Raw genomic sequence first — 17,048 nt, 5'->3', positions numbered from 1 at the left:
AATACCCCACATGCTTATGTTTGAAATTTGCCATATTTAACCTTCTGGGAGTGGCTCTGAAAACATTATATTCGTGATTAGCAACTGTTAAACTGCATAAAGCAACACACCACGTATCTACTATATATATATATATATATGGGCGGCACGGTGGCGCAGTGGGTAGCGCTGCTGCCTCGCAGTTGGGTGACCTGGGGACCCGGGTTCGCTTCCCGGGTCCTCCCTGCGTGGAGTTTGCATGTTCTCCCCGTGTCTGCGTGGGTTTCCTCCGGGCACTCCGGTTTCCTCCCACAGTCCAAAGACATGCAGGTTAGGTGGATTGGCGATTCTAAATTGGCCCTAGTGTGTGCTTGGTGTGTGGGTGTGTTTGTGTGTGTCCTGCAGTGGGTTGGCACCCTGCCCGGGATTGGTTCCTGCCTTGTGCCCTGTGTTGGCTGGGATTGGCTCCAGTAGACCCCCGTGACCCTGTGTTCGGATTCAGCAGTTTGGAAAATGGATGGATGGATGGATATATATATATATATATATATATATATATATATATATATAACCAATCCCCATTTTTTGTGAAAGATTTGTGAAAAGGAGTAACTTTGACTCCTTGTATCCCATTAGGGTGTGAACCCCTGGGGTCAGTTGATGTGACATGCACAACTTCAAGTCCTTCTGATCATTTTTGCTGAAGACACATATTGGTTAACTCTTTATCGTAAGGTTTTATTTTCCAGCATGAAATATAGTCTAAAAATGAGTTTTTTGGGGGTCTAGAGGACTAAAAACAGGTGTGGACCTTAAAAAGCGTGGGTTCTTACATAACTAGACATCAAGACGAGTCAAACAGTGCATCATATGTGACGGTTTCTCATACTGGTGAGTGAGGAGGCACCTGACCAAAAAAAAAAAAAAAACTTAAGTGATTTCAAAGAGTTTAGAAGTGATTTTTATGAGCACAATAATTATCTGGCACATAACCACAAATGTAATGATGTTTGCCATTATGAACATTAATGAGATGTCAAGCAAAATGACACCTTTTATTGGCTAACTAAAAAGATCACAATATGCAAGCTTTCGAGTCAACTCGGATGAATACATCTTGCCTGAAGAAGGGGAGATTTGCCTCAAAAGCTTGCGTATTGTGATCTTTTTAGTTAGCCAATAAAAGGTGTCATTTTGCTCGACTTCTCACTACATTCATAATGGCTAACACGGTACATTGAAACATTATTTCTTATGCGGTTTTAAATATAAATTATATGTAAATATATATACACGAGGGCAATCCGAAAAGTAAGGTCTCCTATTTTTTTAGAAATACAAACAACCGTTTAACCTTTAAAATGATGTAAACATTATAGAAAATAAAGACTTATTTATTTTTCTACATAATCGCCATTTCGGTCGATGCATTTTTGTAGACTCTGTGGTAGTTTTAGAATGCCCAGGTCATACCATCTCGCCGCCATGTCCTTCAGGAAGCGTTGAACCTCATCTTTCACCTCTTCGTCGGCGCAGAATCACCTTCCGGACAAATGTTCTTTCAACTTAGGGAACAGGTGGTAGTCACTGGGTGCCATGTCCGGACTATAGTGTGGGTGGGTGATGAAGTTCCAACCGCCGATCTTTACGCATGTTTTCCTCAACCTTCGCGACTGTCTCGTCGGAAATTGACGGTCTCCTGCGCGAACTTCGCACTTGGCGGTAGCATGCAACGGGAGCTCCATTTTCAAGGGCTGACAAGCCAAGATTGAGCATCCCAGCGAAGCCGCACATGCTTGTTTGGGAGTGGAGGAAGCACCAATCACAACAGTGTGGCCAACAGCCATACTAACAGTTTCTCTACGTCCCCACCGCTTTGGAGACCTTACTTTTGGGATTGCCCTCGTATATTATATATATATATATATATATATATATATATATATATATATATATACACACACATACACATACAGTACATACATACATACATACACAGTACTGTGCAAAAGTTTTAGGCAGGTGTGAAAAAATGCTGTAAACAAAGAATGCTTTCAAAAATGGAAGTGTTAATCATTTATTTTCATCAATCAGCAAAATGCAGTGAATGAACAAAAGAGAAATCTAAATCAAATCAATATTTGGTGTGACCACCTTTTGCCTTCAAAACAGCATCAATTCTTCTAGGTACACTTGCACACAGTTTTTGAAGAAACTCGGCTGGTAGGTTGTTCCAAACATCTTGGAGAACTAACCACAGATCTTCTGTGGATGTAGGCTTCCTCACATCCTTCTGTCTCTTCATGTAATCCCAGACACACTCAATGATGTTGAGATCAGGGCTCTGTGGGAGCCACACCATCACTTCCAGGACTTCTTGTTCTTCTTTACGCTGAAGATAGTTCTTAATGACTTTGGCTGTAGGTTTGGGATCGTTGTCCTGCTGCAGAATAAATTTGGGGCCAATCATACGCCTCCCTGATGGTATTGCATGATGGATAAGTATCTGCCTGTATTTCTCAGCATTGAGAACAACATTAATCCTGACCAAATCTCCAACTCCATTTGCAGAAATGCAGCCCCAAACGTTCAAGGAACCTCCACCATGCTTCACTGTTGCCTGCAGACACTCATTATTGTACCGCTCTCCAGCCCTTCGACGAACAAACTGCCTCCTGCTACATCCAAATATTTCAAATTTTGACTCATCAGTCCAGAGCACCTGCTGCCATTTTTCTGCATACTTGAGTCTGTTTTCGTGCATATTTGAGTCACTTGGCCTTGTTTCCACGTCGGAGGTATGGCTTTTTGGCTGCAACTCTTCCATGAAGACCACTTCTGGCCAGACTTCTCCGGACAGTAGATGGGTGTACCTGGGTCCCACTGGTTTCTGCCATTTCTGAGCTGATGGCACTACTGGACATCTTCCAATTTCGAAGAGTAATAAGCCTGATGTGTCTTTCATCTGCTGCACTAAGTTTCCATGGCCGACCACTGCGTCTACGATCCTCAACGTTGCCCGTTTCTTTGTTCTTCTTCAAAAGAGCTTGAACAGCACATCTTGAAACCCCAGTCTGCTTTGAAATCTTTGTCTGGGAGAGACCTTGCTGATGCAGTATAACTACCTTGCGTCTTGTTGCTGTGCTCAATCTTGCCATGACATGAAACTGTCTTCCACAACCTCAACTTGGTAGCAGAGTTTGGCTGTTCCTCACCCAGTTTCAAGCCTCCTACACAGCTGTTTCTGTTTCAGTTAATGACTGTGTTTCAACCTACGTGTGACATTGATGATCATTAGCACCTGTTTGGTATCATTGGTTGATCATACACCTGACTATAATCCTACAAAATCCCTGACTTTGTGCAAGTGTACCTATAAGAATTGATGCTGGTTTGAAGGCAAAAGGTAGGAACACCAAATATTGATTTGATTTAGGTTTTCCTTTTTTTCGCTTACTTTGCATTTTGTAAATTGATGACAATAAACAATCATTATTTATATTTCTGAAAGCATTCTTTGTTTACAGCATTTTTTCATACCTGCCTAAAACTTTTGCACAGTGCTGTATATATTTTTTTAACGATTTATGCTATTTACAAAGCTCTGATATAAGCAATGAAAAAACTTAGGCTTTCACGGTATGCTGTGAATATTTGGAATTGGACCCAGCAATTTCAGTGTACACTGGAAATATTTGGACACAATATAATTATTTTCTGTTAGCTGATTTTTAAATATTAGATAGAACTTTAATTGTCCCCGGGGTAAATTTGGCTTTTTACAGAAGGTCTTTAAATAAATAAATAGATAAATATATAAACAAACACACTGTTGACTGAACACTCACCTGAATGACTATAAAGCAAGAATATTCGAAACAAAGAAAAATTTTGACTTGGCTGTCACATTCCCAGTAAGGCATTATGCAGACGCACTGCTGTTGGTATAAAGGAGCCCTAGCAGCGTTTCTTGACACACTTGCACACCTGCAATTGTGCAAATTTAAAGATGCTGGAGGGGAAAAAAAGCACTTTTAGAAAGATTACAGCAATGCAGTTTATAAGCTAATATTCTCAAGCTCAGGTCCAAATACAATTCCACATCGCTGGAGGCTGAAGCATTCTTCAGGATTATAGGCGACCAAGTCCATCACAGGGTCAAGTCACACAGCTAGAGTTGGAAATTAACTTAAAATGCATGTTTGGAATGTGGGAGAAACAGTCAATGCAGTAATGTACACAGACAACAGTGGGGAACAGGTTTTGAACACAGGACCTGGAGGCAATAGTGCTAATTATTATGCCACCATATTGCTTCCAATACAGTTTATAACACCCAAAAACAAAAGTTTTTTCTAAAACTGCTTTTCTATTATTTGGTCACGGGGCAACAAAATGCACAAGTAATAAATGTGGGAGGAAACTGTTTATACTTGTACATTAAGAATATAAAAGCCCACACAGACGTGGAGAATGTGAAGATCCTTTACAGTGACCAGGCCTGGAACTTAGCCTGTATCCTTGAGACAATGACACTGCCACACTATCCTGAATCTTACATAACCAAGAGTTTTTATATAACTGAATTTAAAATTGTTCAAACCAACATAAAACTGCTGGCAATGTGTGAAATTATTAATTACATATGGTTTCAAGTGTGTCATTCTTTCAACCACATCTTTGTCAGCAGTACATTCTGGAAGGTGCTGTTTGTTTCGGGAAATCTAATGCTTTTGTTTTTTTCTTTGTAGTTTGAGAAAATTATATGATAGGAATTAGGAGATTTACAGTATCTTATTTTAAAATAAAAATTATAGCTCAAAGTATTTTGTAAAGTTAAGAGTTCAAATGATGTTATAATTTTGTGTACTGACACCTGTTTTCTCCTCCTCCTTTGTAGAACTCAATGACAGCAGAAAAAGCAGAGTATGTCCTCATGACGATGTCTTCTGGAGGATGAAAAGAAAAGAAAGATGAGATTCATCTGACAAGTGCAATAGTCTTTAAACATCTGCATTTCAGACACATGGGCATAACAGCTGAGGAGCTCAAGCCCACCTGTCCATCAGTTTCTCTTGGTGGAGTGAATAGTAAATGAAGAAACTACAACTTTCTATGCATGCTAGGATTACCAAAAGCTTTACCCACCTTATAAGCTATTAAAATGGGGTATTAAATGTTCTTGTGACCAGGCTTGAAGTTTTACATTGAATTAAAGAAATAATTAAAATGTACTTATGAGAAGAATGCAAACTCTGATTTTTTTTTTCTCATCTTGCCTTTATAAAAATGCATGGAAGCATGTTATTCACATATTATGTAACACTATTTAATTTTCTAAACACTGGTAACCAAGTAAATTATGTTGACTCAACTTATTTCTCATTTGCCAAATATTACTCCATTGAACAAAGGAGGGACAAATCAAATATGAATATGGGAACATTATATGAGCAATATGGGTAATTGGTATTATATTATTTTCAAGCATTGAAAGTATCAAGTAATAACTATTCAAGTCAGTTACACAAAATGTAACTGTTAACTGAAATAGAGCCCCAGCATATTTTCTTCATCACACTGCTTCTATTGCAGCTTGGTGTGATAGAGATATATTTTATATACACACACATACTAGCTGCGTGTGGTCTTTGGGACAAAAAACAACCCAAAGACTACCTAGCAGTTTTATTATAATGGTGAACTTACAGACGCATCAGCTAAGTGGGCAGGGACAGGTCGCATCTTGTCTGAGAAAAATGTGTATTAGAGTGCAGCTGTGGCACAAATTGAGTGGGTCAGGCTGGAACCTGTCACGGGTAAATGTATGGTAGCTCGTGGTGTGAACATATAACATGCATGTACCACAAAGCTGAGTTTGTCAGCTGGGGTTGAATGAGAAGTGAGGGGCATGCAAGCGCTGAAAAAATTTAAAAGGGCATACATGCACCATCTCATCAAGTACAAGTCACACTTGTCTAAGCTTCTACATCTTCCATAGAATTCACACCAATTCCCATGGCTGTGATTGAGTGTGAGCAGAGCAGACTGCTCCACACACGCACACACATACGTCTTTCATAGTGAGAACTGTAAACTAGTAACCATTTTTTTTTTTTTTTTTTAAACATATACTATCAACATTGTAATGCTGTAAACAGCTGAATAAATTTAATTCTAAGCAAACATATTCTATAAAAGTAATCATACCTAGTAAGTAATTTTGTTTTTTGTGAGGCCAAAGTACATACTGTATATTGTAAGTTTAAAATGATGAGAAAACTGGTTCAACCCAAATTGATATGTGGCATAGAACCATTAAAAGCAAATGAATGATGGATTTGCTTGCTGTCAGAGGTTGGGTACAGTCTCCAGTGCATGATTACTCTCATTGCTGCTGTATATTTGGCCAATAAATTTATAGAAGGAGTTTTACAAGATAAATCATACAATTTTTTAATGTATACATTTCACATATGAAGGACAACTAACACTGTGAGTCAAAGAACGGAGCCGACTTGCAGGTTTAAAGTCAAGCACATTAGCTATTATTAGCCATTCATTAGCTATTAGTTCTAAAAATATCCTATATATTCTGTTTTCTATGGATTTTCATTGACATTTTCAGGAATTAGTATGTTTAGAATGCATGCGAGTTATTAGACTCTGGGGGAAGCATTTAAGAGCTGTTCATTCATTTTTGCAGACCACTACTGTGGCTAATCACTTTGGTCAGGGTACAAGAGAACGCAGTGAGGTGTTTCTAGACTAAAAGCTAATGGGTCTAAATTATTGTTAAGGGAAAGTGCTTTTACATCTTTATCTGTTGAAATATTAAATGTATGCCTCAAAAAGCCAATTATCTTATAAACTGATCTGGTACAGTTTTATTTGATTACAAACTGCTACTGTTTGAGCAGCACCACCTTTAATTAAATCAAGTTATGGTTGCTATTCAGATTGTAAGAGCAGAAGAAATGTGTTTACTACCAGGATCTTAACATACTCTAAATGGTACTTCCAGAATGTAATTTTCTTATTTCATGATACTGCAATAAAAATACCAAATATTTTGCTTCATACTTTATTAACATCTCAGTGTAACTAACTTATAAAAAGAACAGTGTACAAAAAAGAAATACTTAATATGTCAATAGAAATAAAAATACAGTATGTTGCAATGCTGCCCTCTTCAGTCAACTGTTAAGAAGTGATGTTCATGTATAAGCAAGTTAAAAATGAAGATGAGAGTTCCAAAATCTGCTAATTACACCTTTTGGTAAAATTTAGTGAACACGTGATTGTGACTTTTCATGCAGTTGGTCATGCGCCAAAAATATGTTTGAGCTTCAAAACCTGCTAACTGCAACAGTGTAGCGCTATAGTTTTAGGGATTTAATTTCAAAATCTGCTTACGGACCCAGATTTTCCTATTTATCTCCAAAATTTATCTTTTGTACTTGGCTGATTTTGGAACTGAGCTTTTCAAATATACAAGGATACATAAAATTGGATTAAAGTCAAAATGTATTGTGAAGCTAAGATCTAATTGACTTTTAGGGCTTATATTCCAACATGAAAGCAATAACACAGCACACAATTTTTCATCTGTGTTTCTGCAAGTGCTGACAAAGTTACAGTCATTACGCTTTTTAATGTTAAAGGTGAGACAACACTTTCACATTACAGGTTGTCTGACATGATGTTGCTAATCTTAAAATAACCTGAGTTATTTTGGCTATTGGAACTGTGAGTTACATAGTGTAGTTCTGTAGAAGCAATCTAAAAATCTTTCTTGACATGTAAAAGCATATTATTGTTAACAGAATTAAACAAATGTTTACATTCTTATTTAGGATCACAAAAGTTCTATAATCTCTCTTGAGATACAACCTACACGAGGCAGGGTCTCATCCAGATTCATCAGATAATCAGAATTATTTATGTTAATATACCATGTGACGAACGGTCGGGTACCATGCCCGTCCGGGACGCCCCTGCTGCTTATGTTCCGGGGGAGCAACCATGGGCAGCCCAATATCTCCCCTGGGACGCTTGGTGGCAGCCTCCCTGGCCGACGGTGATTCCCCAACCTCCCGCAGGGCTCCATGGGAGATGGAGTCCTCCACAGCCTGGTTGGGGCCCGGGATGGCAGCTAGGGGGGGCTGTGTGGTTTCAACAGCCTGGCTGGACGAATCTTCAGCCCCACCTGGAAGTGCAATTAAGACCAGGTGGTCAAGCACCTGGAACGCTTCCGGGTGGGCTATAAAAAGGGCCAGCCACCACCATTCAGGAGCCAGGGTCGGGAGGAGGAGGACTACGCTTGAGGAGGAGTGGTGGTAAACGGGAGAACGGTGTTATGGGACTGTTGTAAGAGTGCTTATGGACTGTGTATTGCCTGTGGGTCATGGGGAAGACGTGCGCCCACGGGTGAAGAAAATAAAAGTCTGTATTGGTTTTATACGTGCCTCTGTGTCGGGTCAGGCGCCTATATAGCACCTTTTGTTACAACCATATAAATGTAAGATAATTTTAAGGAAGACCTGTCAATCAAAAAAAGCAACTTGATATTACAATTCGAATACAATTTCTAAAACAGAACATTTTATCACAATTTGTTTATTTCAAATGTTTGAAATAAAACTTTGCAATAGTAATGAAAGCTTAAAATCCTGAAAATAAGCAGTTAAAAAATGTCATTTTGTGTGATAATTTTGCCAACAACATGTTTTAAAGAAATACAATCAATCTATACAAAAAGACTATTCGCTTTTTAAATTATGTTCACACTTTTTTCATATATAAATCTCATCTAATGTATCTAGCTGATGATATGCAAAGGTGCTCACTAAGCTCATGAGCAGAATACACTATTACTACTGGTTATACTTAATGCAGGAGGGGTTAGGAAAAATATGACAGTAAGATCTTCTCTGTACAGCTATTTTTTTATTCCATTAATATAACCATATTATGTCAAACTTTACATATTAGAAATGATTCTACAAACACAGTACAAACATCATATAACAGTAACAGTGTCTAGACCATAAGAAAAACAAACTTGAAAAATAAAGATCAAACTTTACATATTAGAAATGATTCTACAAACACAGTACAAACATCATATAACAGTAACAGTGTCTAGACCATAAGAAAAACAAATTTGAAAAATAAAGAACACAATTACGCAAGTGTACTTTGAAGTTAGACTTCATGATTACAGTTACAATTCTTGTTTTTTTGGTGCATACGTTAATAATAAATATCAAAAAATACTAAGCTAATGCACTTTTAATATACAACTATATTATTAAAATAGTGCAGCAACATAGTGGGAGAGAGACAAACATTTATAATTCCTAGACCTTTGAAACTCAGACATTAAGTGCAGAACTAAAGATCATACTAAATTATATAAACTATATTTGCTCTTTGTCTTTAAGAAGTATAATGAACAAATGCTAGATAGGCAACATTCTTTGTTAGACAATAGCTAATAGCTGTTGTGTAGGAAAGACAATGTAACATTGTGAATGAGGAAGTGGAAAAGAAGACTTAATTTAATTCCTCAATTCAGACTGTTTCTTCAGCATTCCAGTCTGTTGACCAATTCTATATTTTTTTTAAACAGGATTATAAAATTTCTCTTTTTCTGTTTTTGTAGGTATTTCAAATTAAGACTGACTGTCTGCAACAGAGTTTCTTGAAGAGTATTTATAATTGGAATTATGTCAGTTTTCAAGTTCTCTGCTGTTTTCCTTTAGGAGAAAACACTGCATTATATGGCCGCCGCCTTCTACTTCTCTGTGGAGGGGGTGCAGTTTCCTCTTTAATATACCCTTTATGCATAAAGAAAGAAAAAAATTATGATTATTGACGTTTTAGCATTCAGTGGCCACAATATTAAAATAAAATATAACTTTTATTGGAAAAGCCATAAATATATATGATGGATACAGTTATAGGTTTTTCAGTAGATAAGATAAAATAATTAAATTAGGTTCAATATTGTAATTGTATCATTCATTGTAAGATATCAACCTGCAGTATCAAAAAAAAAAAAAAAAAAAAAAATATATATATATATATATATATATATATATATATATATATATTGTATAATTTAAAGAAATTTTTGCTGCAAATTTAATCAGAATGTTGTTTGAAATACTATATATTTTATATATATATATATATATATATATATATATATATATATATATATATATATACACACACACACACACACACACACACACACACACAACATGCATGTTCAGCAAATTAAATTCTAACAAATAATCTGCTCTTTGGAAGAAACACGTTATATTTCTCACATACATTTTAAAATATACAACAATACCAAACTTTACCAGAAAACTAGCAGTTTCTTGCTTATAAATCATCAACCAAGAGCAAGTGTATTAGTTATTATATTCATCTTACCTCTGTCAACACAAGTCTGTGTTGAAGGAAATCCCACCTCCCAGAAATTTTCAGGCGTGTTAGGTGGTATGTATCGAAACCTATGCCTCGAACAAGAAGACAACTTCTTCTGCCTTTCCTCTTCTGGAAGATCTGCATAATACTAATGACAAAATAAGGAGTTCTGAATATATTTGTTATTCTCAGAGGACTGCAGAAAAATAACTGAACATTTCAAAATAGTGCATTTTCTTTCCCGAACAACCAAGAATTAATCATGGAATGCAAACATTAAAAACCATATGTGTGGATTAAAAAGTGGTCTAGTATGGATGTTTCCATGAGTTTGCCCTGCAATAGACTGGAACTCTGCTCAAGATTGGCTACTCCCAATGCCAGAATCTAACTGCCCCTTTAACTACAGTATGTACTGGAAAAATAGGTTACAAAAATAAATTAATGGTTTTTGTTCCATCCACGGTATTGTGGTTCAATTCCAGCCAGTTGTATTTAAATCAGTTATCTGGTTCCATGTTTTCATTTTATATAGTGTGATTTGGGTTTGTAAGAAATGTAGAGTGCCAAAGATGTGCTAATAATATAAAACAGATTATTACTTTAACAAAGATACAGTGTAGGTCTTAACTTAAAGGAGTCCTATTAAGTTCTAGCTGAATCTTCTTTTTTCAGGACACATTTTGTTTTTAACAGTTTGCTTGCTTACTTTATCAGTGGAAGTGACAATGTTTCCTAAACAGGAACTGTTACTTCACTTTCATTAACCCATGTGTGTGCACATCCTAAAGTGAATGCTTTAAAAATAATCATTGAAGAAGATGTAACACAAACATAAATCACACATTACTTCTTAACAATTTTCAAGGTACATTAAATTGTAAATAACAACATAACTAATTATATATATTTAATTAAAGTCAATGGGATTCCAATTTGTGGCAGAATTTACTCTTGGTCAAAAAAAGGTCAACAAACTAACAGATGCACATGTACTGTTGTACGCAGTATGGAATAGGTAGAACCACAATTAAGGTAGCGGGACTGCTTTGAATTTTTGAAGCGGTTTTTAAAAAATGTATAGTTAAAAAAATATATTTTAATCAAGTCTCAACTAAACATGTTAAAGAAAGGCATTGTTTCAAGGCACAAAGCTACCGCTCATACAGATCAAGAACAAAACAAATGCACACTGCTAAAATATACAAATGAACGATCTTACTTTATTTAACATAGTCATTTAACATAAGAAAATTGTTATGTTCATCACACTAATTTGTATAGTAAAGGTTTTGCTTTCCCGAAATAAATGCCATTTCATTAATTGTTTCTTTACATGTAATACCTTATATTTGTGGTTAATAAAGGCTTGATGTAGTACAGTTTTATATGAGAGCTTTTATTGTGTTCCCAAGTCCTGATGAGAGTATGGATCAGTTGTTTTTCTGAGTCATACCATGTATCATTCATTTCATAATAATAGTTACATTCCACATAAAGTGAATGTGTCATATACGGTATCATATAATTAGCATCTATCATACAAGAGCCCTTCAGTAACAGTACTGCATATTAAAATAGATAAGTTCCTCATTTGGATTAAAATTCAGAATGCAGAGGGGTGGAAAATAAGTTTAACTTGTTAAACACAGCTTCATTTTATCCATTTTCTGCTACTTTGATTTAACTGCCTGTAATTTTAGCATCTTTAACTCAATATTCATGGTCTTCCCCTCAATATAAAGGTCTTACATTTTACTTTCAGAATTGTTACAGTTAGGGAGTTAGTTACATTGTACACATATATTACAGAAGAAATAAATTGCACGTTACAGTAACTTTTATCCAAAACTGCACTTTGAATGTTAATCTTTTTTCCATAGGCATTGGAATAAGCTTCCAAACATCATAAAAGTGTCACTGAATGTGTCCGGAACACCAGCAAAAAATCTGTGAACTAATTATGTGTAATATGTCTAATTTTACTGTTTTGAAGTAGTACAAAAAACAAGATTCTTTTTCTCCATCTTTACTGCTTTCAAATAAATAGCTATAGCATACTTTTTCATTACTGAAGACCCATGGTCTATATATTATTTTGAAGGGTAGATCTTACTCTGTCAGAATAAATTTAGTTGGTAAAGAAATTATACTGTGTCAAAATTACAACATTTATTTATATAGTACATTTTCATACAAATTATGTAGCTCAAAGTTTAGATGAAGAAAGATGAAGAAAGAAGATAAAAATAAAAATACGATTAGGCAATATGAAGTAACAAAGAATAAAGTATGGGCCGATGGTCAGGGAAGAGAGGAGAAAAAAAAAAAGAAAAAAAAAAAAACTCCAGAGGGCTCAAGAAAAAAACAAAATTTGCAAGGGTTCCAAGGCCATGAGAACGCTCATCCCCCACTGGGCAGTAACACCAATCCAACAACAACAGCTGAAGTATAGAAAGTAGAAAACATGGAATGTTTTATCATTTGAAAATTGAAACACCCTTCTTATTTTGTTGATAACGTTTTATCCGTTAAATTGTACACAATTGAATCAAGATGTTCAAGAAAGCCATGGAGAGGTCAGGTGATGGGACTGGTATTGCTGTTATATTGTACAACAATTTGGTCATCTTTGAGGGAAGAAAGACATTGCAACATGGTACTGGGATATGGAATCAGGCATTTTAATGGCAAAGCACTATTTGAAATTATAGCAATGAGGTCGTTTTTGATTTTATGGATTTTTTAAAATAAACTTTGCATTCTTGTTTGGACGCACTGGTGGGTGAAAAAAAACAATGGTACCGAGTTTAAAGGGTTAAACTTCATATGAACCGATAAATTGCAAATATGTGCAATAAAATTTTATATTCAAATGTGTTGTGTGTTTATTCTGTGAATGTGGCTATATATGTTGCAGTTGCAAGTACTATAGTGCAAGACTTTGGAACTTTGAATTCTACACACAGAATACACTGCACATGCAGCCATGTTCAAGAGCACTCAATGATTCTACATCTGAGCCAAAAGCTCTATTGCAGGAGTTATTAAGAATAACACATAAATAAGTTAACTATAAATTTGTGTAAGCCTTAATCCTGGTGCTTTGGAACTTACCTTCTAAATTGCATATAATGAAATAACAAAATAACATAAATACAGATTTTTTTTTACTGGACAGGACTATTATGTTTTGATTAATTATTTAACAAAATTGACTGAAATATTTAAGCCCTCACTGGGAAATGCACTGTTCAGAAATCTTGCAAATGCATGACTATAAAGTTAGTAAAGCCTTCAAAAGGCTTTATAAAACTGTTTGTTGCAGCAGGCAACAAAAAAGGAGGCAAAAAGATAAACTGTACTGTAAACTGTACTGAACAGGTATATTAAACTGTGCTGTAACTGTAAAGGACATCAGCATATGCAAAGTACAGTACTTCTATATTTTATGTGACTATTTCACTAATTTAGCAAAACTCATTAAGTATGATATGTAATATTTTCTTTCACTGCCATTTTGGGACTATACTGTACATTCTCAAGCACGAAAAGTAAAAACAACATGTTTTATTAATCTTTTAACACAGAAAGCAAACATTTGAAGATAGCTTTTAATAAACAAATATTCCAAATATAATATACTGTAAGCAGTTGCTAAAAAAAAAAAAGTAAACGCATAGGAACATCAGGTTAGAAATACCAATGAACCTAACTGAACCTAGATCTTTAGAGGTGTGAGACGGCAGCCACGCTAAGCAATGTGTCACTGTGCTACTTACACACACACACACACACAAACACAAAAAAAAAATCCACTTACAAAAATTTTTTAAACGCTTACTTACAATTTCACACTCTTTACATGTGTGGCCAGTCATTTTCCTTCTCTCCTCTTTATTACGCACCACTTTCACATGAGGAAATGGTAAAACTTCATCATTTCTGAAAAGTAATGAAAAACAATAAATTGCTGATTGTAACAAGTACAAGTGCTTCACAAACATAATAATTCTTATGGGCTAATAGACCAAATATAAATACATTTACATAAAAAGTAAATACTTTATAATCATGCTTTTAAAAATGCACTTTTTATGACCTTAATTTTCAGTTAAAAATATTGGAAAACAAAATAAATCTGAAAGGTGACTTTGTACATAACTTTATCATAACACGATTTTCTGTACCCAGTTTTATAAAAGTAAATAGTTGTTCACAATAAATTTCATCAATTTGTGATCATCTTTATCACATTAGCTCACACTAAAAAACAATGAACCTTTTCTTAATTAAAGGGCTTTAGATACAATGTGCAAAACAAGAAATGAAAATGTAAACTATCAACAGATATAATATGGAAACGTAATACATTAAAAGTCTGTTTAAGAATTTAGGTTCAACATGGCAAATACACTAATTTTAAGTTAATACAAGCTCTATTACAGTGAAATTATGTGCCTACAGTATTAAATGGTAGATTTAGGGAAGTAAAACATCAGCAGTGAAGAATGCAACTGAAACATCTTAAAGGAAACAAAGTACCTTTAACAAATTAAAATATTCTAGGGCAGTATGGTGGCACAATGTATAGCCTCTGCCACCTACCATGGCCAACTATATTGTGTGAAATTTTTACAAATTATCTCTTTGTGGATTTTACTTCCACACATCTCAAAAAAAATATGTGTTATGTTAACTTGCAACACTCAACTGAGTCATGTCGCTGGTGGTATGAATGGGTACTGTAAAGAATCTGTGTGCAGTGCAACGTTTAGTCCTGCCTTCTGTCCAATGCTTCCAGGATAAGCTCCAGCCTCTTTGTGACACTGAACTGGACTGGGTAGGATTGACAATATTATGATGTGATTTTGACTTAATTAAAGTTTAATGATGTTACCTTTCATTGTTTTTTAAACATGTTTTTGGTCCGGTTTGTTTTCTTTCTTCTTCACTTCCTTTAAAGAACAACAGTATGATATAAGAAAGCATAATTTTTACTACCAAACAAAAATAATCACGAGCTAAATATGGAATTTGAAAAGTGACATTTGAGTTTTCACTCATTAATAAATATATATTAGAACACTATAACTTTTTGATGAGAACAGGCCATTAAACCCAAAAATGCCAGTCAATCCTGTTCACTAAAATTCCTCCAAAATAATACATATAATAATGTATACATGGCACTGCGTCTAAAGAAAAGCTTAATAATGTTTGTGTGAAATTTTCACTTAACCAATTACCATTCACATTTCTGTGTTTTTATTCTTGTTGAAGACCTTATTTTAAAATAGCAATTGTGATTTACCATATTAATTCACTTTATAATTTCAACACTTCAGTCATCTCACTTCTAAATCTGTTTGCTTAAATGGAAAAGGGTCAGCAGACTTTACTCATAGGTCATAACACACAGTTCAGGAACCATCCTAGTTACTCTTCTCTGAACTCTCTCTAGCACTGTAATACCTTTTTTAACATGGAGGCTAAACTGCACAAAGAATTCCAGATGAGGCCTGGGATGTTGGTTATATAGCTTATGCATAACCTGTCTTGCCTTGTATTGTACACATTGGGCTAAATAACCTAACACCCTATTAGCCTTTTAATTAATTCGGTACATTCTCTAGATGTAGATAGTGAAGAGTCCACTATGAATGCATACTTTTAAGTTTTAAACCTCCCAATGTGCATTCAAATCTAAAACTTTAAATTTGGTTACATTAAATTTCACCTGCTATAATTATTCTGAATTCTGTTTAGTTCCAAGTTAAGGTATCAATTGTAAAATTAACTTGGCTGTTATTTATTTTTTAGTGATAATTTCTTAGCACCAAAATCCTTTACTTCCTGTATTTAAGTCAGTTTTGTACCCATCTACATAATGTGCCTTGCACTTAATCATAAGCCGCACATGTGTGGCCTTACAAACAGCTTTCTCAAATCAAGTTAAATAATATCAGATACAGTGTTTATGCTTCTGTTGCTTCTTCATAAAAATCATGAACACTAGTAAAACACTATTTCTCATGTCTAAACCCATGTTGACTGTTCACTACAATATCTGTTCTTGCCATGTAATTAAAGATCTTTTTCTTAACATATGCATTTAGTTTTTAAGTAGCACTACTCTCTCTATAGTTTCCAAATTATAATAATAGACCCTATAACTGCTAGGATGTTATCAAACTTTTCATATATAAAAACATAAGAAAAATGCAAGTTTAAAGCACTCATTTTTTCACTACATATTTTAGTTTACCCTTACTGTTCCTAATACATTTCACATTATCCTTGACCATTCTTTTACTGCAGATGTATATACATCTATATAAAGTATATTTAATACTGAAAAATCTGTAGTGCACTGCTTGGGTATTTTCATCTATTCCTCTACTAGATCATTGATGCAACCATATAAACAGATTCTGGTTAGGTCATTCCAATATCCAAGTTTGTGGCTTCCTTAGAGGATTTTTTTCTGTGTGTTTCTCAAATCTACTTGATCCTGTTATCAACAAGTTTGTCTTCTCCTTTGGTTTATATGCTGAGTTGGATTGCCCTCCTGATATTGACCCTGATAGTTTATCAGCTTTCTTATCCCAGTTGTTATCGCAGTC

At 34.9% G+C, this 17,048-nt stretch overlaps 2 protein-coding genes and 1 long non-coding RNA gene across 3 annotated transcripts in view; 1 reads left to right on the top strand and 2 right to left on the bottom strand.

Annotated features, from left to right (window-relative positions):
* Positions 1–17,048, bottom strand: part of gata6 (GATA binding protein 6) — a 584,947-nt gene that overhangs the window by 44,798 nt on the left and 523,101 nt on the right. The window lies entirely within an intron of this gene.
* LOC127528382 (uncharacterized) lies at positions 8,675–9,169 on the top strand. The gene is made up of 2 exons (XR_007935265.1): positions 8,675–8,954; positions 9,057–9,169. It is a non-coding gene; the product is annotated as an uncharacterized LOC127528382 (long non-coding RNA).
* The window catches only part of rbbp8 (retinoblastoma binding protein 8), a 104,681-nt gene continuing 97,322 nt past the window's right edge, over positions 9,690–17,048 (bottom strand). The window contains exons 16-19 of the mRNA XM_028803668.2: positions 15,323–15,380; positions 14,271–14,367; positions 10,429–10,570; positions 9,690–9,821 (exon numbers count right to left, since the gene is read on the bottom strand). Of these exons, the coding sequence (XP_028659501.1) occupies positions 9,721–9,821; positions 10,429–10,570; positions 14,271–14,367; positions 15,323–15,380 (398 nt within the window). The 3' untranslated portion in view covers positions 9,690–9,720. The remainder of the gene's footprint in view (positions 9,822–10,428; positions 10,571–14,270; positions 14,368–15,322; positions 15,381–17,048) is intronic.

Source organism: Erpetoichthys calabaricus, chromosome 6, assembly GCF_900747795.2.
Source record: "Erpetoichthys calabaricus chromosome 6, fErpCal1.3, whole genome shotgun sequence".
NCBI classification, from domain to species: Eukaryota; Metazoa; Chordata; class Cladistia; order Polypteriformes; family Polypteridae; genus Erpetoichthys; species Erpetoichthys calabaricus.
This window is presented reverse-complemented; position numbering and strand designations above follow the sequence as displayed.